Source organism: Lactuca serriola, chromosome 6 (genome assembly GCF_051521515.1).
Source record: "Lactuca serriola cultivar US96UC23 chromosome 6, Lser_US96UC23_V15, whole genome shotgun sequence".
NCBI lineage: Eukaryota > Viridiplantae > Streptophyta > Magnoliopsida > Asterales > Asteraceae > Lactuca > Lactuca serriola.
In genome coordinates this window covers 73,767,467-73,790,190 of record NC_136413.1, presented here as the reverse complement: position 1 = coordinate 73,790,190, position 22,724 = coordinate 73,767,467, and the positions used below count along the sequence as shown (strand labels likewise).

The following is a 22,724-nucleotide window of genomic DNA, read 5'->3' as shown; positions in this document are numbered from 1 at the left end:
TCATTTAATTAAAGTTTTATGATGGTTAAATGAATTACGTTTACATTTTTTTGTTATATAATTTATATCTTATCATTTTTTTTCTTAAATATGCTTATGAAATATCTTAAATATGTACTTGAATTTATTTTGTATATAATAATACATCTTGCCCACGTCCTTTCATCATATTGTTATATATTTTTACAGTATTATTTAAAGTAAAATGTAGAATTATTGCACTCTTAGTTCTCTTTTATAATATAAACAAATACTTATGGATTTTAAGAAAATAAAATGGTAAAAAAAAAAAAAATACATGTTTCATGGTATCATTGGGCCTAGATTTTTTTTTTTTTTTTGAGCAAACATCGAGGATGGGCCTTTTATTGTATGGCTGAAGGCCTGTAGTCTGTTTACCAATAGACAATAGCAAAAACATTGGTGCCTTTCTTACTGTCCAGCAACTAATGGTTTGCTGGTTTGGAAGGATCGGAAGATGAAAACTACACAGATGACTGAACAACTATTAATTCAGCCGGTGATGGTGATGGTGAAGCAGTAGCAGGGCAAAACAGAAATCAGCAATAAAAATCCCCAATTCAAGCCGAGGATATCAAACTCCGTCTCCGAGATCCGGTAACCACTTTCTTAAACTTGCACTAATTTTTTTCTTGTAAGCTTAGTCCGTTTTCCGAAATTCTACGAAGTTTAACCTGTGTACATTGGTTGATTGATGCTAATTGCTATGTGAGACTCTTAGTTTGATTTTCTCTTTATATTTTATTTTCCACAGTATAGTTTTAATAGACCCCATCGTTTCCGATAATATTCAGTTAGCTATAAATGAATGAATCAAAACTAGTTGTTTTGTCTTTATGTTTCTCTTAGATTTTAAAATCAGATCCAATAATCGAGAAGGATGATTCTTACGATATTTTTTATTTTTTATTTTTTATTTTTTATTTATTTATTTATTTTTTTGTGTTGTCTCAATGTGTTTAGAGCATTTCTTACGGTATAGAAAAGAAAGACGTCTCACTCGTCCTTTAGTACTCCTTTAGGGCCACCATGGTCAATTAGAAGTCGTGTCCCTCTTTTTATCTTATTGGTTGCATCTTTTTACATTATTGAGTCATATTGTTTTCTTTTTACATTATTGTTTCAATCAGTGCATTATTTTCTACATAATACCTTTTTCATTTCCCATTGGATTTCAATATCCTAAAATGATAATATTATAATTAAATGTTTTTTTTTTTTTTTTTTTTTTTTTTGTTGTGATTTTACAAACTTTCTAAATGTGAAACTAAAAAAAACCGTTCTACAAATATTTTATTAAATAAAATAACTCCACTTTTGGTTAATAAGTAAAAAATAATTATTGTAACTTCTGAGTTGTGGAGTCTTTTTTTCTGGCTCTTGAGTTGGGGTGTGATGGTTGTTGGAGGGACATGGAGGGATGGAGAGCCTGGAATGTAAGATGACCTGATCGTATGAACCATGTAACACCTTTGTTCTTTATTTTTCTTGCATCAGATAAATGTATGTGTGTGTGTGTGTCGATCGTAATCATAAACATTGATGTATGTGTGTAAACTGATCGTATTCGTAAAAATTAATGTATGTAAACTATAAATATGCAAAGGAGGTTTTGAAAAATAAATCTACTAGGTTTAGATGAAATATTTTCTTCTCAATTAAATTTGTATTTTTTGCGATGGTTATTTTGATGGATTTGATTTTGTTATAATGAAAATGACTTAAAGAGGGTGTGGATGAGAAATTGGTGATGGTTGCAAAATGCTTTAATTACATTCTTAGACCCAAATCGTCATATATGTATTTCATGGATGGTTGCTCTATTTGATTCCATCATTTTGTTTTTTTTAGAATTATATCACATAATTTGATGACCAAAAAATATCACAATATTGGAAAAGATATCAATATTAAATACAAATTTTCAAGACTTGCAAGTCTTTGAAGGTCTACTTTGGGCCAATTTAAATTTCATGGAAAGTAAGTGTTGTATGCCCCATGCAAATAGGCCACCAATTTGAGTACATACATACACTTTAATAATTCATTTTCACAGTTATCACTATATAAACCTTAACCTTCACAGGGACATCTTGATACATACATCAACACAAACAAAAATCTGTATTTACATGATGCATCCTTGTGTTTTTATAGTTTTCTCACTTGTCTTGCTACTCCTTCAGAATACAACTGCCAACCAATTGGTAGCAGTGGAAGGAGGAGGAGGAGATGATAATGGTGTTATCAGAAACAAGTGTTTGGATAAGGAGAGAGATGCTCTCCTTCAATTCAAAGCAAACCTTCATGACCCTAATGGTAGTCTCTCTACATGGAGACCTGAAGATGATGACTGCTGTCAATGGAGAGGAGTCACGTGCGACAACAAAACAGGTTATCATGTCACACTTCTTATTTTGTTCAACGATGGTCTTGTAGGTGAGATTAGCTATTCATTAGTTAACTTAACCTACTTGAATCGTCTTGATCTTTCCGGAAATTCTTTTCATGGAACCATTCCCACCTTCATTGGTTCCTTGACTGAATTAACCGACCTTCGCCTTTCCCACAACTCTTTTCATGGAACCATTCCTCCAGAGTTTGGAAACCTCACCAACTTGGAAGTTCTTGACCTTTCCAATGCTGGAAGATGTAGAGTTGAAAACATAGAGTGGTTGTCCCATCTTTCTCATTTGGAGGAACTTGCTATGGGTGGGATTTCCCTTGCCAAAGCAAACCAATGGGTAAATGAGATTTCGAGTCTCCCAAAACTATCATTGTTAACTTTAGGGGGATGTGAGCTTTCACAGGTCATGTATCCATATTCTTCTTCATTTCTCAACTCTTCTTCTTCATCTATTCATACCCTTTCTCTCAGAAACAACAATCTCACCTCATCCATGTATCGCTGGTTGTTTCCCTTAACAAGTAATAAGCTTCGTTTTCTTTCTCTCTCTGGGAACATGTTAGATGGGTTACCCAAATATCTTGGTAACCTCTGTAGTTTGGAATGGTTGATCTTTGATAGCAACTCTGCTGCTGTCAACTTTCCTTTTTTTCTGTACAACTTGTCTGGATGCACATCACTTACATTACAAAGCTTGTATGCTGAAAGAAGCCAATTTACAGGGTCTTTCTCTGATGACATCCAAAAGTTTAGTTCCCTTATAAGATTGAACCTAGCAGATAATCACATAAATGGAACCATAAGCAAGAAATTTTGGGAACTATCCAGCCTTAAACATATTGACCTTTCTCAAAATCATCTTAGTGGTGCCATCTCTGAAAACATTGGAAATTCGATGGCTTCTATTATAAATCTTTCAAAAAACCCACTCCAAGGAGTTCCTTCCACAGATCATATGTCAAACCTTTCTTCTGTAGAGCAGCTTGATCTGAGCTCTTGCAACCTAGGGCCCCACTTCCCCAACTGGATTCAAAAACTGGAAAGACTTACCCTTCTTGACATTTCCAATTCAAGTATTTCAGACACAGCTCCTCCGTAATTTTGGAACATGCAGTTAATCTATTTGAATCTCTCTTCCAACAACATCAGTGGGGAAGTACCAGATTTATCATCAAGTTTTTCCGGCACTGAAATGATAGATTTGAGTTCTAACAGCTTTTACGGTCCAATACCGCATCTTCCTCCCGGTTTGGCATCATTAAATCTTTCAAGAAACAAATTCTCTGGAGGAATCTCCTTCATATGCCAATTTGTCGATGGGCTTTTACAATTTCTTGACCTCTCCCATAACTCTCTAACCGGACAAATTCCAGACTGTTTGTGGCATGTCAAAGAACTAAAAGTTCTCAATCTAGGTCACAACAGTCTATCCGGAAGGCTTCCTCCCTCTATTGGATCTTTGATAGAACTCGAGGTGTTGTATTTATACAAGAACAGCTTCTCTGGACAATTGCCTTTGTCTTTAAAGAATTGCACGCGTTTAAGTTTTTTGGATTTGGGGGTCAACAGATTCTCTGGCAACGTGCCTGCTTGGGTTGGGGAAAACTTATTGGGGTTGTATGCTCTTATCCTAAGATCAAACAACTTCTTTGGAACCATCCCTTTAGAATTATGTCAGTTAGCAAACCTTCAAATTTTAGACTTTTCAAGGAACAATCTCCATGGAAGCATCCCCTCGTGTTTGAGTAATCTTACAAGAATGGCTCAAGAAGGACTCTTACCACCAGCAAACGTGCATCCCTATACAGCTCCATCATTTTCACATCAATATCTTTCATATACACCTAAAAGTTATAGCAAACGTCAGACCATGTTTCACTTGTATTTGGCAGGGTTTTTAAGTCCCTTTTTTTCAATAAAAACACCACCAACACCATGGGTGGCAATTTCTGGTTGTGTGGAATGAGACATTTTGAAAAGTTCATTATTTCAGTATGTAGTTATTATTTTATTAATTTATTTTATCTTTTAACCAATTTTCAATGTAACTTATTTGCAAAATTAGCACTTGAAAGATGATCAGTCCATATATTCAGGCGTCTTTTTATAGGTTATTTACAACAAAATTGGAGAAGTTCCTTTGACACATTATGTAGCCTAATTAAGGATAAGATGCAATCTATGAGCTCTAAATTTGGGGGTTTCAACTAAGATTTCTTGTTGCGCAATTTGCAAACTACAATAACTGACTCTAAATTAGATTTATATAAACACAACTCAAAAGTTGAGTGATAACGTGTTTGTAGTGCCCTCTGTTTGTTCTATCTTACAAAAACCCTTTTATAATTATAGTAGGCTGTCTTAGACCTATTTATCGATTTGGATCAATTGCAATAGTCATTAGCGTAGATATTGTTTGTGACTTCTATTTTCTGATTATGAATAAATCAGAAAATCAACTCCTATCTTCTTTTTTCTTTTTTGCAGATTTTCAAATATATTGTATGCGATTCTTGAGCTTGTGGCCTTGGCTGCAACTTTCATTTCGAAAGGTAATAAATTTAAGTTGTACAAGCAATCTTATTTCTTTGAGTACAACCGATTGGTTGACAATTCATGCTTTGTATTATATCAGTCTGTTTAATACTATGCAATTCATAGACTAATGGAATTATGTTATTATTTCGTCGAAGCCCTTCTTTATTGAAAATGATGTTATCTCTTGTCTTTTAATCTCAGTTGATTAGTGATCAGGTGCTCTGCTAGGCAAATGTGAGGCATGTATACTTCAACATACCAATGGAATCAGGTTCCTTGGTTTCTCTTTAATTAAAAATTGCTTTATTTGCATTTATTTATAAAAAAATTAACATGGTCCCGTGGTGTGCATTTTTCCGGGTTTTCCTCCAAACCCGAAAAAAAAGGCCCTGTTAGAATTTGATATCGAATTATTATGATAGCCTAGAGCGTAGTTGTTGGTCCATTTTGCAATAGTATTTGTATTATAAATTAAGAACGCTCCACCTATCTTTTAAAATTATAATTTGTGACAAAACTGGAAAAATGATCCTGTGGTATGCATTTTTTTCCTGGTTTTCATCCAAACCTCGAATTTTTTGACTTCATAGTCCTCTTAGCCATGTTTTTATGTGGAAATGGTCCCTCCGAAAATTAAAATGACTATTATACCCTTCTATTCTTATTTTTACATTTTTTAATATCTATTTTAATATTTTAATAGTTAAAACAATAGAAGGGGCCCCACACACATCCTCTCTCTCCCTCTCTCTCTCTCTCTCTCTCTCTCTCTCCAAAATCAATCAATCAATCCACCCCCCAAAACAGAAATTTTGAATCTTCCCAACTATGGATTTGGTGTAAGGATCCAATTCATATGATCCTGGAGAACTTGCAGGTCCATTGTAGCGTGGTGGTGCATTTGAGCTACCCAAACCCAATGGCGTCGTGTTCTTGTCTACTAAAACAAGCTAGGGGGAGCCTCGAAGCACCCATCAGCTGGCTAACGACAGCGTACGAGGAGAACGGCGGCCATCAGAGTCAAACTCGTTTGGTGTGAGAGCTGTGAGGATATATTTGATGGAGGTGAAAGATAGTCAAGCCAAGGCTAGAGGTATTCCATATGATTTCTTATGCGCGTGAGAGTGTGTGTGCTCATCTGATTTCATGTGTGTGTGTGTGTGTGTGTTTGAATCTGAAACCCTAAACATGTATGGGTGTGTGAAGTCGATTATGGAAAACAAACATATAGGTTTGCATTTCAAGAACATGTTTATGCCAAGGTATTCTTGGGTGGATCTGAGATCTCTTTCTTCTCTTTCCTCTCTTTAGGAACAAAATCAAAATTAAACAAGTGAGTTTGTGAATGAAGGGGTTGTTTTGATTTCATGTGTGTGTGTGTTTGAGAGAGAGAGAGAGAGAGAGAGAGAGAGAGAGAGAGAGAGAGAGAGAGAGAGGTTTGAATATGTACAACTAGGTTATAACCCGTGTACTACACGGAACCAACGTAAAATCATTTTAGAAGTTAATAGACGTTATAATTAATAATACATTTGCAAACAAATATTTTTTAGAAGCTTAAAGGTTTTGTCCGTAACTATAAAATTGTTAGTTTAAACCCGTAGAAATTATGGCTGTGTAAGATTAAAACTATTAATTTACAAAGATTTATTAATTTATTAATTTACAAAGATTAAAGCTTTGTCAGTAATTTTATAATTTTATTTTTAAATTAATATATACAATGTTATAAATATCCAATTTACTTATAATTGTCTTTTAAAATAAATACATACACTATTATGAATATCTGATTTACTTTTTGTATATTTAGATATTTGATAAAATCGCAAAGTTGCATGATACAATATAAAATTTGAGTACAGTTAATGGTCAACTTACCAATTATACCCTCCTAGATTCAAAAAGAAAGAAAGAAAGTGGTTAATGATTCAAAAAGAAAGAAAGAAAGTGGTTATTAACGTACATATTAAATCAAAAGTAGTAATAAGTAATTTAAAGGTTGTTTAAATTTCTGTAATTTAAAGGTTGTTCAAGTTTATGCGGAAGCAAATGACATGCCAATTGACTAAATATGGATATCTTGCAAGTTTGGATGCGGAATTTACCAAGATGAGGCTTTTCATGAGACCATATTCCTAATTTTGCCAAAAATAAATTGTGTATTAGGTCCAGAAGGGTAATGATTGCTTGAAGTATTGAATGTATTTTTGACAATATTTTAAGCATTTATCTTAATGACATCTGAAAAATTATTAGACATTTATATTTGTACTTCAAAAAGGTCAACTAAATAAGTAAATACCAACTTTGAAAGAGAGTAATTCAACCTCTAAATTTCTGATCATTTACTACCCAAAAACATCACCAGGAAGAATCTGTTTTGTAGGAAAATAAAATGATAACATATAAAAACATATATATGAAAAATGTATGTACAATGCATAATTCTAAGTCTTATTCTTTACACCATTTTAATTGTAATTTAAGAATTTTTATATTCACATGTAAAAAAATTAAAAGACAACAGAGGCTCATTAAAACCCAATTAAGTGATAAAAAGATAATTTTGTGATGTTAAAATTCCACAAACAAAATTGGGTTAGAATGCAATTTTTCTGTTCCATTACATGATAAATGAAGAAAAAAAGGAACGGAAATTAACAAATGGAGTGAATCACCTTCCTTCGGCAGTAGTTTATTCCATTGCTTCCTTCTCTGATCCATTATACTAAACACTACCTTATTCTTTTCAGTAATGATGTGTTAGCACATACCCCAATATGAGCTCATTTAAGCTTTGTGCATACCTTAAATAAATAGGTAGAAGTTTGTAATTATCACTAATTATTTCTACTTTTTCTTCACAACTCCAAATCCAACTTAATGATTGACAGGAGAAAGCAAATTATATGAAATAGTAAATCACCTTTATATTTTTTTATCATCTTTAAACTTTATGCAGTAAGGAAAAACATTTGTAAATTGAAGAATTATCAAATGAGCGTTGCATTACCTCGACAAATCGAGGTTGATTCACCGATTGTTTTCCATGTTTCTTGAATAACAAGTCTTATCATACCCCCAAGAAACTATGATAGAAAAAGGTTGTAGGCTCCCAAGAGAGAATCTCGGTCTATTGATCTCCTCTTTTTCTATCTCATCACCATCACCACTGCATTCCACACAAATCAAGTTCAATTATCAAATTAAAAGGGATATAAATAACAATACCAATTACAAAACTATCTACTTTTAAAGTAAAGAAGCAAAATATACTTCTGTTGTACACTTTTATATATATATATATATATATATATATATATATATATATATATATATATATATATATATATATATATATATATATATAAACTGACTGAACTAAAAAATGAGTGATTACAAATTGGAATCCTAGCTTTCAAGAGGCTAGTTCTCTCCTTGAGCTTTAACTTTAACAAAAATAGATCCAAGAGGATGACCGACTGAATCTAAACTCCCACTTAAAGATAAACAACATCGACATATCCTAATTGACTAAAAGACCTTATTGCCCCCACCATCTTTACTTAAGCCACACTTAAAGAACCACAACCGAATGCGCATGGTTGTTTATAATATTATAGTCACATGAGAAGATAAGATGCAATTAAGAAACTGAATAAACCTAAGCACCATGGAAATAATGATGCATTTGGAGAATCTTTGTGTGTGTGTATATATATATATATATATATATATATATATATATATATATATAGGGTTAGGTTATTTTGTTTTCACTATCTATTGTGTGCATGTATGACTGATTCTGGACCAATCATTTTAGTTATTTTAAGAAAGTAATTAATGCATATTACATCTTGAAGATATAATAGGTATTAATTATATCTTCAGCATTTAATATGCATTAATTATTTTCTTAAAATAACTAAAATGATTGGTCCAGAATCAATCATACAGGCACACAATAGATAGTGAAAACATTTAAACCTAACTCTCTCTCTCTCTCTCTCTATATATATATATATATATATATATATCACATTAGTTGTTGTAATTCTCCTATAAGTGCTTCTGTGCTTGAATCATACCAATCATAGATTAAAAGATAACTTTCCTTGTGAACTCAAATACCATTTTTCCTTTTTTTTTTTTTTTTTTTTTTTTTGCAGTGCTTTTATATACTCGAAAGGGATATTGAAAGTGCACATCTCTAACTACCACAAATTTCCATATACAAATGCATAAAGTTCCCCTACTGTGGGCTATCAACCACACTTATGATCGACATCTTAGCTTTTCTCATTGCAATCTCAAAAAGCCACAAACTTTGTGTCTTAGTATAATGTTTACTATATACACTGGCAGTTGTATAGAAAATACGCACCTTGAATCTTGATGGCAGACCTTGTACATTTCAAAGTTCAAAGTAGAACTTTCCTAAGATAAGAGTAATATGAAGGTTTGGAATTCATAAAAAAATGAAAATGAGACTTCAAATTTGGGATGTTTTTGGTGTTCTTCATCAGATCCAATTTACTCAAGGATAAAAAAAAAAAGACAACGTACCTCCCTTTCCAGCAAACTACATCCAAATCTTTAACCCCATATCAATAATAATGATGTCGTCAATTTGATGTTATTCACGGTGAGGATTATGGTTCGATTAAAAACCCTAGAAAATTCAAAATACCAAAGAAAATTAAGAATCAAGAGTGATTTAGAAGAGAAGAAGGGTGGTTATAGGCATCCTTTCTCTTGTATGGAAGATTCATGATAATCAACTCTCAAAATCGATGGCAGAATTACAGTGAGGAAATGCGTTTCAATTATGTTTATTAGAGTTATTTTTGGTATCAGATAATATTTAAAACTGAATTGCTGATATTAAGGGATGTGATATATTACCCTAAATAACAATTGAGCGGGAATTTGAGTAAAAAGACATCCGGGTAAGGACACGTGGCAAGTGGGAGGTGCAAAAGAGGGACACGTGGCTTGCAAAGTACTCTTTTATTAAGAATAGATACACAAATGACAATTATTTAAAAAGTTATAATAATAATAAATAATAAAAATGAAAACTATAAAAAAAACAAATTATATAACTGATCAAATGCTTAACTTTAAAATATAATAAATGATCAAAATTGCAACTTATAAGGTACCAATACTTTAACTTTGGAATTATGAAGAATAAAAACGATTAAACCAAAATTGGTTTAGGGATAAAAATGTTTAAGAAGTGAAATTTAGGAGGTGCAAATGGAAAATGAAATGAAGAGTGCCCATGTGATTTTTAATTAATATATATATATATATATATATATATATATATATATATATATATATATATATACACGAAATCTACATAAATTTAAGCACGAAAATGTAAAAAAAAATACATCAAAACGTAGACAAATTCGAATTTAAACGACACGTAAATTAAAAAACAAGTAAATTTTTGAAAAAGAAATTAATGAAACGGAAGGTTTAAATTCCCATTGAAACATAGATCATCATGAATTTAAACTGAAACATATATAAAAATAAACATGTAAAAAATAGGTTTTTCAAGTTAATGAACCAAAATTATTAAAAAAATCAAATTATATAAAGTTTAAGGGTAAAAACGAAAGTTTAGAAAATAAATAAACCAAAATAACATTTTATAAAGATCAAAATGAAATCATCAAAGGGACATTTTAAAAAAAGTAAAGGGTGGAAAAGCCACAAAAAATTACATGTATCACAAACTCAATCACTGAATGACCAAATTACCCTCACTGATTAAAACTAATGGTATTAGTAAAAATGATCATTCATGCAAGTTTTGAAACACCAGAGGGACTATATTTTTCAAAAAAATCAAGAATGACTAAATTTGTCACTCTTGGTAAACTATATGGATCATTTATATAATTTTGTCTAAAAAAAACAGCTATTATTGGTATTCTGTAAACAGGTCGTTTGGTTCGTTATTTTTAATATTTCAATCGATCAGATTTAGGTGATCGCTGAATGAAACATTTGACGCCTGCTTCCTTCTTTTACCATCTGAGCGACACCCATCTCCTGGCGACTGTTCCTTCCATCGGAGCCCCTCCTCCTGCACCGACCTTCCCATCGGAGTTCCTCTCCGGCGGCACAACAATCGCTCCCCTTCCTCCTCGTATTTCTGAATAGCGCCTCTTCATTCGTTGCCATCTCGTCTCTGCATCTCTGTGGTACCAATTCGACTTCGACATCAATTTTTGATTTGTGTTATTTTGTGTTAAGCTTTAATTGTAGTGATATTGGGAGGCATTCGTGTTATCTTTGAATGATTTTATGATGTAATACTTGCAAAAAAACATGAAAGTGAACCAAAAGGTCAAGCATTCGTGATATTTTCGTTGGCTACTGCATCCTAATTCATCTTAAATTCCTTCCTTTTTTGTGTATTTCTTGATTGATGTTGAAAATTAACAAATTCTTCTATGATTTGAAATATGAGGATGTCAAGTTTCTGATGCTATCCATGTTATGTTTGGATTTAGGAAGTAAGAGGATGTTTCAAAATGATTAATTTTTTCAGTTATGTTTTGTACTTTTACATGCATATGAAGTGTTTGATATAATGCTTGAATGAAATCAATGTTTTTTTTTTTTTTTTTTAATCTCACAAGACGAGTAAGAAACAAACAAATTAGTCCCTGTGACATTTGAAAGACCAACTGCAGTTATGCAGACATATGACAATCACCTTTGTGTATTTGTGATTACAATCTATCATTTTGTAGCTATATTACACTTTTAGTTTGGAACCTCATGGTATTCATTGTTCCATTGTATTAGAAGCTTTTGCAGGATGATAGTTAATGGCTTGGTGTTGTTTCTAATTGTAATTGTTTTTGAATCCTCAATGATGTCTTGGTGTAGTTGGGATAGTCAAAATTACCTATATGTTGTAGTTTTAATGAAAAATATGAATAGAAAAAGGAAGAACATATTATTTGGCTTTCTAGAATACTTCTTTCTAATTCCCTTAATTTTGGTAAGTTGCTATCTAAATTTTTATGGAGATAATGAGTTATGTTTGGCTTAAGGTTCTTAGGCATTTTATTGGCCATTTCACGGATAAAATCTTGACATTCCACTCACATCTATAGTTTGCAAATGGGTTTCATAACATTATAGATGGATATAAGAATTAAAAAAAAAAAAAGTTAATCAATGATAAAAAAAAAGTTATTTTGTCACTTTGTTTAATTACCCCCAATGTTTCCTTCTTTTAATAGACACATACACCAACCAAGTTTATTCCCCCAAAATTTCATAAACGTTAAACCCATTTTCTATTTCTTTGTCTTCATCGTTGTTTAGCTAATGGATTTCATCTTCTTAATGTCTTGCTCAGAAAATAATAACGGCTGATATGTAATTACCTTTCTCTTGGTTTTATCTTGATTTAATTCTAATGATTATGTTTAAGTCGCTTTTTCATTACTGTTTCTGTTGTTAGAACTTGTGTAAACCAACAGTATAAATATGAATATATATTACAAAAATCAAATTGAAACACTATCAATAAACATAAACAAGAAACTTACAGATGAACATTACAGATTGAATGCAAGATAGAGGCTTGCAAAACAATGTCCTAAAACATAAATTCGTCCCTATTAGTATAATAGTATCCGGACGTCTGAATAGAGGATACAACTATCTTCAATCAAGTTCTTGCACTAGAACTTGATCTTTGACGAATTTACTGTATGCGTCCATGGAATTATTTAGAGAGGGAAACGTTTGATTTTTTTAGTCGTTCATCCGCAAATCAGATTTGACGCCTTATAATAGGATCGACATGAAACTATCAAAATTCAGTTTTGATAACTTCTCAAAACTAATTTTATCCCAATAAAACCGAAATTAAACAAATAATAATAAATAAAAATAATTTCGGATTTATCTCATAAGACCTCAAGGCTCAAGGTCATCTTTTGACCATTTAATATATAATTATATTACTAGTAATTCCAAGCCCACAACCTTACACTAACCCATCTTAAGCTCTTAGTCCATTGTAGTAATATTAAGAGAACAAACCTTTTAAACATCCAAAAGTTTGATGTTCCTTCCTATGTGGGATAAGAAACTTTGACAAAATTATATAAACACCAACATATGTTACTTCGTTTGAATGGATAAAAATATTTCTTAATTAAAATGAAAAGTGAAAATAGATATACAAGATTTTCTTGTCCACAAATAAATGTTTTCTAAATGGACCTATACTATTACAGGAGACTAGTATATTTACGGCTTGCTTTACATGGGCCAGGACGCTTGCCTAAATAGCCCATGTTATGCTGTTTGTGGGCCGGGCGTCTAGCTGAGCTCTGCCTCGAAATTTACTCCAAAAACGCTGAGTTCCGACTACAGTACAGAGGTTTCGGTAACTGTGAAACATTCACAGAAGCAGAAGCAGTCAAAGAGGAATCAACACTAAAAGCCCCAAATTTAAGCATATTGATAGCAAGTTTCTCGTCGAAAATCCGGTATTATCTTTCTCAAATTTTATGTTTTTTTTTAAAATTCGGTAACTGTGAGACTCTTAGTTTGATTTATTGTTGAATATTCCACTCTACAGCGCTTATGGATCTCATGATCATGTTCATTTAGCTATAAGAGAATGTATCTAATCTAGCTGTTTTTTCTGAACGCCTCTCTTAGATTTTAAGATCAGATCAGGTTAATTTGTCTACAGCATTTCTTCTTACTCTAGAATTGGCAACCAGCTACACAATTCATTAAAAGTCTTGTTCTTCTCATCATATTGTCGAATCAACATTTTGTTCTTTTTACATATTTAGTCAAACACTTCATTTTTTTTTATACCAAGTACGTTACATTATATTGTGCAAGGACAATGATATGACCAAACATCTTTTATGGTTCCATGTTTCTTAACTATTCATTCATTTATATATATAACGATTAAAGGTGTACTAGTTCTGTTTCCTCTTTTATATTGGTTTATGTGTGAAAAGAAAAAATTAATTTGTTTAACATAGTACCAATGCTAGGGAGGTCTAGAAAGTGTGGTTGTCCATTCTTTAATTTTTTAAATGTAAAACATTTTAGTATAGACTGATTATTAAAAAGAATTGCGTTCGATTGCTTTTCAAAATATATAAATTGCAAGTTTGTTAGTGCTACCCTCTTGTTTTAGAGTCAATACCAGTGTAGCACTTTTTACAAAAAAAAAAAAAAAAAAAAAAAAAAAAAAAAAAAAAAGATGTTATTTTTAACAATGTAGGAGACCATGGATCAAAGAAGAAACGCACCAACTTGGATTGTTTGTAACTAGTTTACGACATAATTAATTGAAGTGAGATAAGTTCATTTCATAGTCATTAAATTCTTGGACCCAAATGATACCTATCACTGTACTCATTGATATCTACTATATTTGATTTCATCAGTTTGATTTTAGGGACTCATTTCATATAACTAGAGGATCAAAAACTATCACAAGATGGGAAAAGATATAAATCATAAATACAAATTCCCAAGACTTGTAAGTCTTTAAATGTCTAATTTGGGGGAAGCTGTTTCAATTCATCTTTAATCTGTCTTACATTTTCATTGATGTTTCATAGAAATTACGTATGGTAGGCCCCACACAAATAGACCACCAGTTTGAGGTTGTTCATTTGAATTTTTCAACTTCACAATTGAGACTATATAAAACCCTCATGAGGGGCAGCTTGTGTATGCATCACTACTGAAAAAAAAATCATCAAGATTTTATTAACATTAATACATAATGAATCCTTGTGTTTTTATAATTTTCCCACTTCTCTTACTACGCCTTGAGACTACAACTTCCAACCAAGTGGGTGGAGGAGATGACAATGTTGTTATGAAAAAGTGTTCCGATAAGGAGAGACGTGCACTTCTTGATTTCAAAGCTCGCCTCCAAGACCCTGATGAAACTCTCTCTACATGGAGATCTGAAGAAGAAGAAGATTGTTGTAAATGGAGAGGAGTCACATGCAACAACCAAACAGATCGTGTCATCAAGCTAAGTATTATCTCTGGTGGCCTTGAAGGTGAGGTTAGCAATTCTTTGCTTAACTTAAGCTACCTGACTCATCTTGATCTTGTCGATAATTCTTTTCATGGAATTATTCCCACGTTCATTGGTTCCATGACTCGTTTAAGGCACCTTGACCTTGGTTTGAATCATTTTAATGGAACCATTCCCAGGTTCATTTGCTCCTTGACCAAATTAAGGTATCTCAACCTTCGCAATAATGATCTTAACGGAACCATTCCCAGATGCATTGGTTCCTTGACAGAATTAAGGCACCTTGACCTTTCTGGTAATTCTTTTTATGGAACCATTCCTCCGGAGATTGGAAATCTCACCAACTTGCAAGAGCTTTCTCTTGGTTCTGTTGGAAGATGTAGAGTTGAGAACCTACACTGGTTATCTCATCTCTCTCATTTGGAGGTACTTGACATGGATGGGATTTCCCTAGCCAAACAAAATCATTGGGTAGATGTAATTTTGAGTCTCAGAAAACTATTATTTTTAAGTTTAGATGGATGTGAGCTGTCACAGGTCATGTATCCATATTCTTCTTCATTTCTCAACTCTTCTTCATCTTTATATTTCCTAAATCTCAGAAACAACAATCTCACCTCGTCCATGTATCATTGGTTGTTCCCATTAACCAGCAATAGCCTTCATATTCTTTCTCTCTCTGGGAACATGTTAGATGGGATACCCAAATATCTTGGTAACCTCTGTAGTTTGGAAACTTTGTACTTCGATAACAACTCTGCTGTTGTCAATCTTCCTGATTTTCTCAACAACTTGTCGTCTGGATGCACATCGCTTACATTACAAGAGTTGTTTGCTCCACGTAACCGATTTATAGGGACACTCTCCAATGAGACCCTATCATTGAAAAATCTTGCCAGTCTTGATATGAACTCTTGCAATCTAGGGCCTCACTTCCCCAGATGGATTCAAACTCTGAAAAATCTTTCGTATCTTGATATTGCCAATAATGAAATTTCAGACACAATTCCTCTAGGGTTTTGGGACATGTGGCCTTCTAAATTAACATATCTCAATCTCTCTTCCAACAACATCAGCGGGAAAACACCAGATTTATCATCAAATTTTGGCAACAATTCTATCATAGATTTGAGTTCCAACAGATTTTATGGTCCAATAACAAACGTCTCTTCCACTGTGGCATTACTAGATCTTTCTAGAAACAAATTCTATGGTGGAATCTCCTTCTTATGCCAAATTGTCCATGGGTTTTTACTTGTTCTTGACCTCTCCCATAATCTTCTAAGCGGACAACTTCCAGACTGTTTGTGGCATTTCAAAGAACTAAAAATTCTTAATCTAGAACACAACAAACTATCTGGAACGCTTCCTACCTCTGTTGGATCTTTGATAAAATTAGAGGTATTGTATTTGTACAAGAACAACTTATCTGGAGAATTGCCTTTGTCTTTAAAGAATTGCAAAAGGTTAAGTTTTTTGAATTTGGAGGCCAACAAGTTTTCTGGTAACGTGCCTGTTTGGATTGGGGAAAACTTATCTAGGTTGTATGTCCTTAACCTAAGGTCAAACTCGTTCTTTGGAACCATCCCTTTACAGTTATGTCAGTTAGCTAATCTTCAAATTCTGCATTTGTCACTGAACAATCTCCATGGACCCATCCCCTCGTGTTTGGATAATCTTACAAACATGGTTCAAGAAGGTTCATTAGCAACACATAATGTGCATTCCTATTCAATCGAATGGTTTTACTCAGTAGCTGGTATGTATTTTGTACTTCCTAATAAGTATGTTGACCATGCAATGATGGAGTGGAAAGGATATGAACGCGAACTCACCAGTACTCTGAGATTGTTAAAGAGCATTGACTTGTCAAGCAACAACCTAACAGGACAAATTCCATCTGAAGTTACCAATCTCTATGGACTGCATACACTCAACTTGTCAAAGAATGGTCTGCTTGGAGAGATTCCTGAAACAATTGGTCAAATGAAACAACTTGAAACTTTGGATTTATCTAGAAACAATTTGTCTGGAGAGATGCCATTAAGCATGTCTAGTTTGAATTTTTTAGATCTTCTTGACGTGTCATATAATAGCTTGTCAGGGAGAATTCCATCCAGCACTCAGCTGCAGTCTATTGATCCTTCAAGATACTATGGAAACCCGGGACTATATGGACCTGTCATTGGTGAGAGTGATGAAGTTTGGGGATGGTTTTATATTGGTGGGGGAACTGGTTTTGCTACTGGATTTTGGATATCAATTGGGGCTTTACTTCTCAATCGTCGAGGGAGACATGCTTTTTTTCATTTTTATGATAGATGCAAAGATTTGGTTTATGTGAAGGTGATGGTGTTCTTTGCACATCTGCAAAGGGTTGAACATAGATAGTCTTGTAAAATCATGCTTCACTTCTATTTGACAGGGTTTTAACTTTTAAGTCCCTAATATCAATAAAATTACCACCAACACCATGGGTGGCCTTTCTCCATTTGTGTCAACTAAGGCAACCTGAAAACTTTATATTTTAAATCTATTTAATTAATTTTGTATATTTTTAATGAACAATTTTATAGGACAAATCTCAATGTAGGTTATCTGTGGAAGCGATACTAAAATATGGTCCATCCATATACACTTGTTACTCACATGTTTTAATTTGTGGGTAATTTACAAAAGATTGGCTAAAGTGGACTAACTGATCGATAAACAAAGGACATGAACTCTAAATTTGGGATTTTCAGTTTAGACTTTATATGAAAGCAGGATTTCATTATATACTAGAATAATTATGTCTTTTTTATTGAATTTAATTGGCATGCATTAGGTTTAATACGGAACTCCTCAAATTAGACTATATTTCATACTGATTATGAGGTTAAGATGTCTTTCTATGTATATTCTCAAATTACACTTTGTGTTGTAAGGTTAGAATGTTTATTAGAAAAATATATCCAAATTCCAAGTAACAATTAGATATCTTATTGGATAGCCATCATTCTAGTTATAATACCTCCCAAAAAGTTTTTTTTCTTTTTTTTTTTTTTTTTTTTTTTTTTTTTTTTCTTGGCATTTTTATATGATACTAGTATTTAATTTACAAAATAATCACAAAAACAATAATTTTAAAATGTTTGAATTACTATTTAATCCATCATAGCCAATATTTTAAAAACTGGATTGGTCATCTTAGTGGTTCGATGGTCAAACAGTCGGACCGGTCCAAAAACCCGGATGACATCATTATCATTTATAATTAAATATAAAATTATAAAAAAATACAAAATATAAAAATAACCTCCTTGCAGCGGGTGAATGAAAGTTTCAATATATATATATATATATATATATATATATATATATATATATATAAAAGAAGAGTCATCTTTACTTATTTCTAAATAATTAGATTAATATAATTATAAAAAAACATGTGAAGAGAGATCAAAGGGCATGTGTAGCATTTTGGTGGATAGTTGTGTGTCCCACATTGACTCAACAAAGAAAGAAGTACACAAACGTCATTAGAAACGACTGAACATTTTCTAGACCGGTCTTGGTCGTTGTGATTGTAAAACGACTTCTCTCCCTCAAAAGGAAAATCAATCCAAATGATGTGGTTAAACCCATAGAAGAAAAACAGCAAACAAAAAAAAATACAATGGTATGGGTAAGCCTAGGCCCACCTCAAATTTTTAATTTTTTATTATTTTTCTATTTTATTTGCTTTTAAAAATAAAAACCATTTGCAAGTTATTTAAAAAGAAACATTTGTAGTTTAGTTTGGAAAGCGCCTTATCCCTTTCGCAAACAATGGCAGTTTGATTCAATAGTGTTACATTTGGCATGCTTAAAGTTACATTTAAGTCCGTCATATTTAGAAGTTCAGTTCTTTTAGTAAGTTAGTTTTCAAAATTTATATATTTCACGCCTCAAATTTTATAAATTTGCATAATTCCATTTTTAACTAATTTAATTTAGTTTTTAGTTTTTCGTTTTAAGATTTATTTTTCTTATATATAAAAAACTTGTATTTAGGGGGCTCATTCTCACTTTTCGCATAAGACCTTCAAAATCAATAAACCGGCTATATATATATATATATATATATATATATATATATATATATATATATATATATATATATATATATATATATATATATATATATATATATATATATATATATATATATTTCAAGGAACACCCTAAAAGATTTTTTTTTGCCTTCACGCCTACACTAACATACATACAAAAAAACTTACTACTTCAAGAAATATTAAATACATATAAATCCAAGATAATCAAACAATCATAGCCCAATCCTCAATAGATAAAATTAAAGCAATAACAAAAAAAATTTTAAATTGTCATCTTAGAAATTAAGTGGTTTGAACTATAAAAATATATTTAGAAAGTGGAAGTAGACTTGGTTGACAAAATCATTGCCCATAATCAATATAAAAAGATTTTAACCTTTTTTTTTTGAATGAGCCAGTATAATTATCTGATTTTTCTTTATAGGTGGTGGTAGTTTTTTTCTTTCTATATGGCCCCATATATTTTTGTTGCTATGTAATTGTAATCATTCAGTAAGTAAGTAGGGGGCTTGAATTTCATGGCCCCTGACGCATTTTCCTAGCAAAAACAGGTTAGACTGTTTGTGGGCCACTTCGTCTTATTGTTTTTTGGTTCGATGAATTTCCGCTACCAAGGCATCGGTGAGGGTGAACTTATGAAGGTGAAACAGAAGTACCAGGCAAAAGAGAAATCAGCACTAAAAAATCCCTAATTCAAGCCTAATATTGATCATAGCTCATATCTTCTCTAAGATCTGGTACCATGTCTCAAAAATTCATGAATAGGTAAGTAGCCAGAGTCGGCCCAGACGGTGGGCAACCCGGGCGACCGCCCAGGGCCTACGTCTCTAGGGGGCCCAAAATTTATGGGTTGTGTGTGTGTGTGTGTGTGTATATATATATATATATATATATATATATATATATATATATATATATATATATATAATGATTACCTAAATGATTTTTAGGTCGTAAAGCTGGTTCAAACTCAAATTAGCTCAAAAGATAAACAATTTGGCTTGCTTACTAATGCTAATTATACACGTCTATAGTGAAAAAGGATTGATATATATATTTTGAATCTTTATTATATTTGTCTTTAAGGGGCCATTTTTTTTTCGCCCCGGGCCCCATATATGTTTGGATCGACCCTGTAAGTAGCATCTAATGTGGTCGGAAAAAAAGAAGTTGATCGGGTCCTTTTGAAACAAAATCTCCTTTGTGTGAGATTTTGGTATTTTCCCATAAAAATTAATTGTTTGGAGTTAAAATGAATATATATATATATATATATATATATATATATATATATATATATATATATATATATATTTATATTTGGCCATACAGTCATTTCATGCAGCTTCACCCTCTCTTCCCCCACTCCCAGCCACATGGCATGGCAAGCTACCATTGGCTGGTGATTTTTTTTCTACACACTTTATTTTTCATCCATAATTTTTTTCCTTTATTAAAAAAAATCTAAAAATCAAAGTTTTTATAATTTAATTCTCTACAACATGAGCACAATCATGAAAATTTGAAAATAAAAATTTATCTTTGTAAATACTTGCTTTCGTAAAATGAAAGAGCGAAGATGCGAACTTTAAAATGTAACTTTGTTATGGAATATATATATATATATATATATATATATATATATATATATATATATATATTTGGCCATACAGTCATTTCATGCAGCTTCACCCTCTCTTCCCCCACTCCCAGCCACATGGCATGGCAAGTTACCATTGGCTGGTGATTTTTTTTCTACACACTTTATTTTTCATCCATAATTTTTTTCCTTTATTAAAAAAAATCTAAAAATCAAAGTTTTTATAATTTAATTCTCTACAACATGAGCACAATCATGAAAATTTGAAAATAAAAATTTATCTTTGTAAATACTTGCTTTCGTAAAATGAAAGAGCGAAGATGCGAACTTTAAAATGTAACTTTGTTATGGAAGTTGAACTTTATGTCTAATGAAATTGTGGTTTTTGTTTTTATCTTATTTTATATTACGCCATTTTTTTTGGGATACCCATTTATTTTGACCCTAGCTCTAGTCTACCCTCATTCATTTTTGAAGATTGCTTTGAGGATGTTTTGTTCCTCGTATCCAACACTTTTAAACAAGTCAAGTGTCACTTGACAACAATTCGTTTAAATGAGTATTCCAGATTCACAAAACACTAACTTTGTCCATTTTCTATGTTAATTGTTCTCAAAGATTGTAATACCAATTTATAGCTTGGCGTATTTGGACTATACCAGTTTATGCTAATTGTATATTTAAGAAAAAATTGTAAAATCGTGTAGTAAAATCTTTAGCAATTACCAATGCATTCAATAGAATCCATCACGTGTATTGCGGAGGATACTATATTTAAAAAATAATAACCGCAATACACAAAATTATTCAATATGTGTCAACTTTAATAAATTTAGCAAATTGAGCTACTTAACCCTGAGATCTTGGCTTGTGTATTCTTTTTCCCGAGAAATTATTGGATTTTATTATTGTTTTCTAAGTAATTTGCATAAACGGTCCACGTGGTTGACCAAAAAATGTTGTTTTTTTCCATGTTTTTGTTCAGACCTAAGTATGTGATTTTTTTTTTAAATTGGGATACCAACATAAAAGGTCTTAAGTTTTGTAGAAATTGACGGTTTTACCCTAAATTGAAATTTATGTTCATTAATGGCTTAAGTCTACAATTGTTTTCTTCATTTTGAGATTTTAGCAGGTAAAATCGGTAACCTATATAAGCAGGTGTGACATGTAGACGTTGAGCTTTTCACTTGCTTAAAAATCGAGGTATCGAGGGATAAAAGGGACTGGTGGTGGGATTGGAACCACCAACCACCCATATAGAAACTAAGAACTTTAGCACTAAGCTCAAAGTAATTTTTATGTCTTGTTACCTGTAATATATATTTTAAAATACTGGAAGACTTAAAATTCAAATTTTAATGTAATTAAAATAATAATAATAATAATAATAATAATAATAATATTATTATTATTATTATTATTATTATTATTATTATTGTGAATGTATTTTTTAAATAGGACTATAAACATATAAATATATTTTTAAATATATAAATACATTTTACAGGTATTTATAAAAGGAAATGTATTTATACAAATTAAACACACACACACACACACACATATATATATATATATATATATATATATATATATATATATATATATAGAGAGAGAGAGAGAGAGAGAGAGAGATCCGGTAAGAAATTTTTTTGGTAGGAAGGTAAGAAATTTTTTTGACGAACAAAATAAATGAATCACTAGATGATTCATTTGTAAGATGATTCACGAGAAAAAATTTTCAAAAAAACATCTTTATGATTTATTTTTAAGTAAATTAAGAAAAATTACTTTTATGACAATTTTAGTGAATAACAACAAAATCATTGTATAAATAAATCATCAAGATGTTTTTCTAAGAATTTTTTCTTGTGAATCATCTTACAATTGAATCATCTAATGATTCATTTTGTTTGTTCGTGAAAAAAATATCTAGAAAAAAAACTTCTTACCTTCCTACCAAAAATTTCCTTC

The 22,724-nt window shown here is 31.6% G+C and overlaps 1 protein-coding gene, 1 long non-coding RNA gene and 1 pseudogene across 2 annotated transcripts; all 3 read left to right on the top strand.

Moving 5' to 3' along the window:
• The first annotated feature begins 440 nt into the window (after nucleotides 1-440).
• Nucleotides 441-6,312, top strand: LOC145059115 (uncharacterized). The gene is made up of 4 exons (XR_013686640.1): nucleotides 441-618; nucleotides 4,916-4,980; nucleotides 5,168-5,237; nucleotides 5,844-6,312. It is a non-coding gene; the product is annotated as an uncharacterized LOC145059115 (long non-coding RNA).
• On the top strand, nucleotides 2,048-4,524 carry LOC145059114 (receptor-like protein EIX2; annotated as a pseudogene).
• An 8,471-nt stretch (nucleotides 6,313-14,783) lies between the features above and the next one.
• On the top strand, nucleotides 14,784-17,438 carry LOC145059901 (receptor-like protein EIX2). Its single transcript, XM_079007664.1, has one exon. The coding sequence runs from the start codon at nucleotides 14,784-14,786 to the stop codon at nucleotides 17,436-17,438; it is 2,655 nt and encodes an 884-aa protein (XP_078863790.1).
• The last annotated feature ends 5,286 nt before the right edge of the window (nucleotides 17,439-22,724 follow it).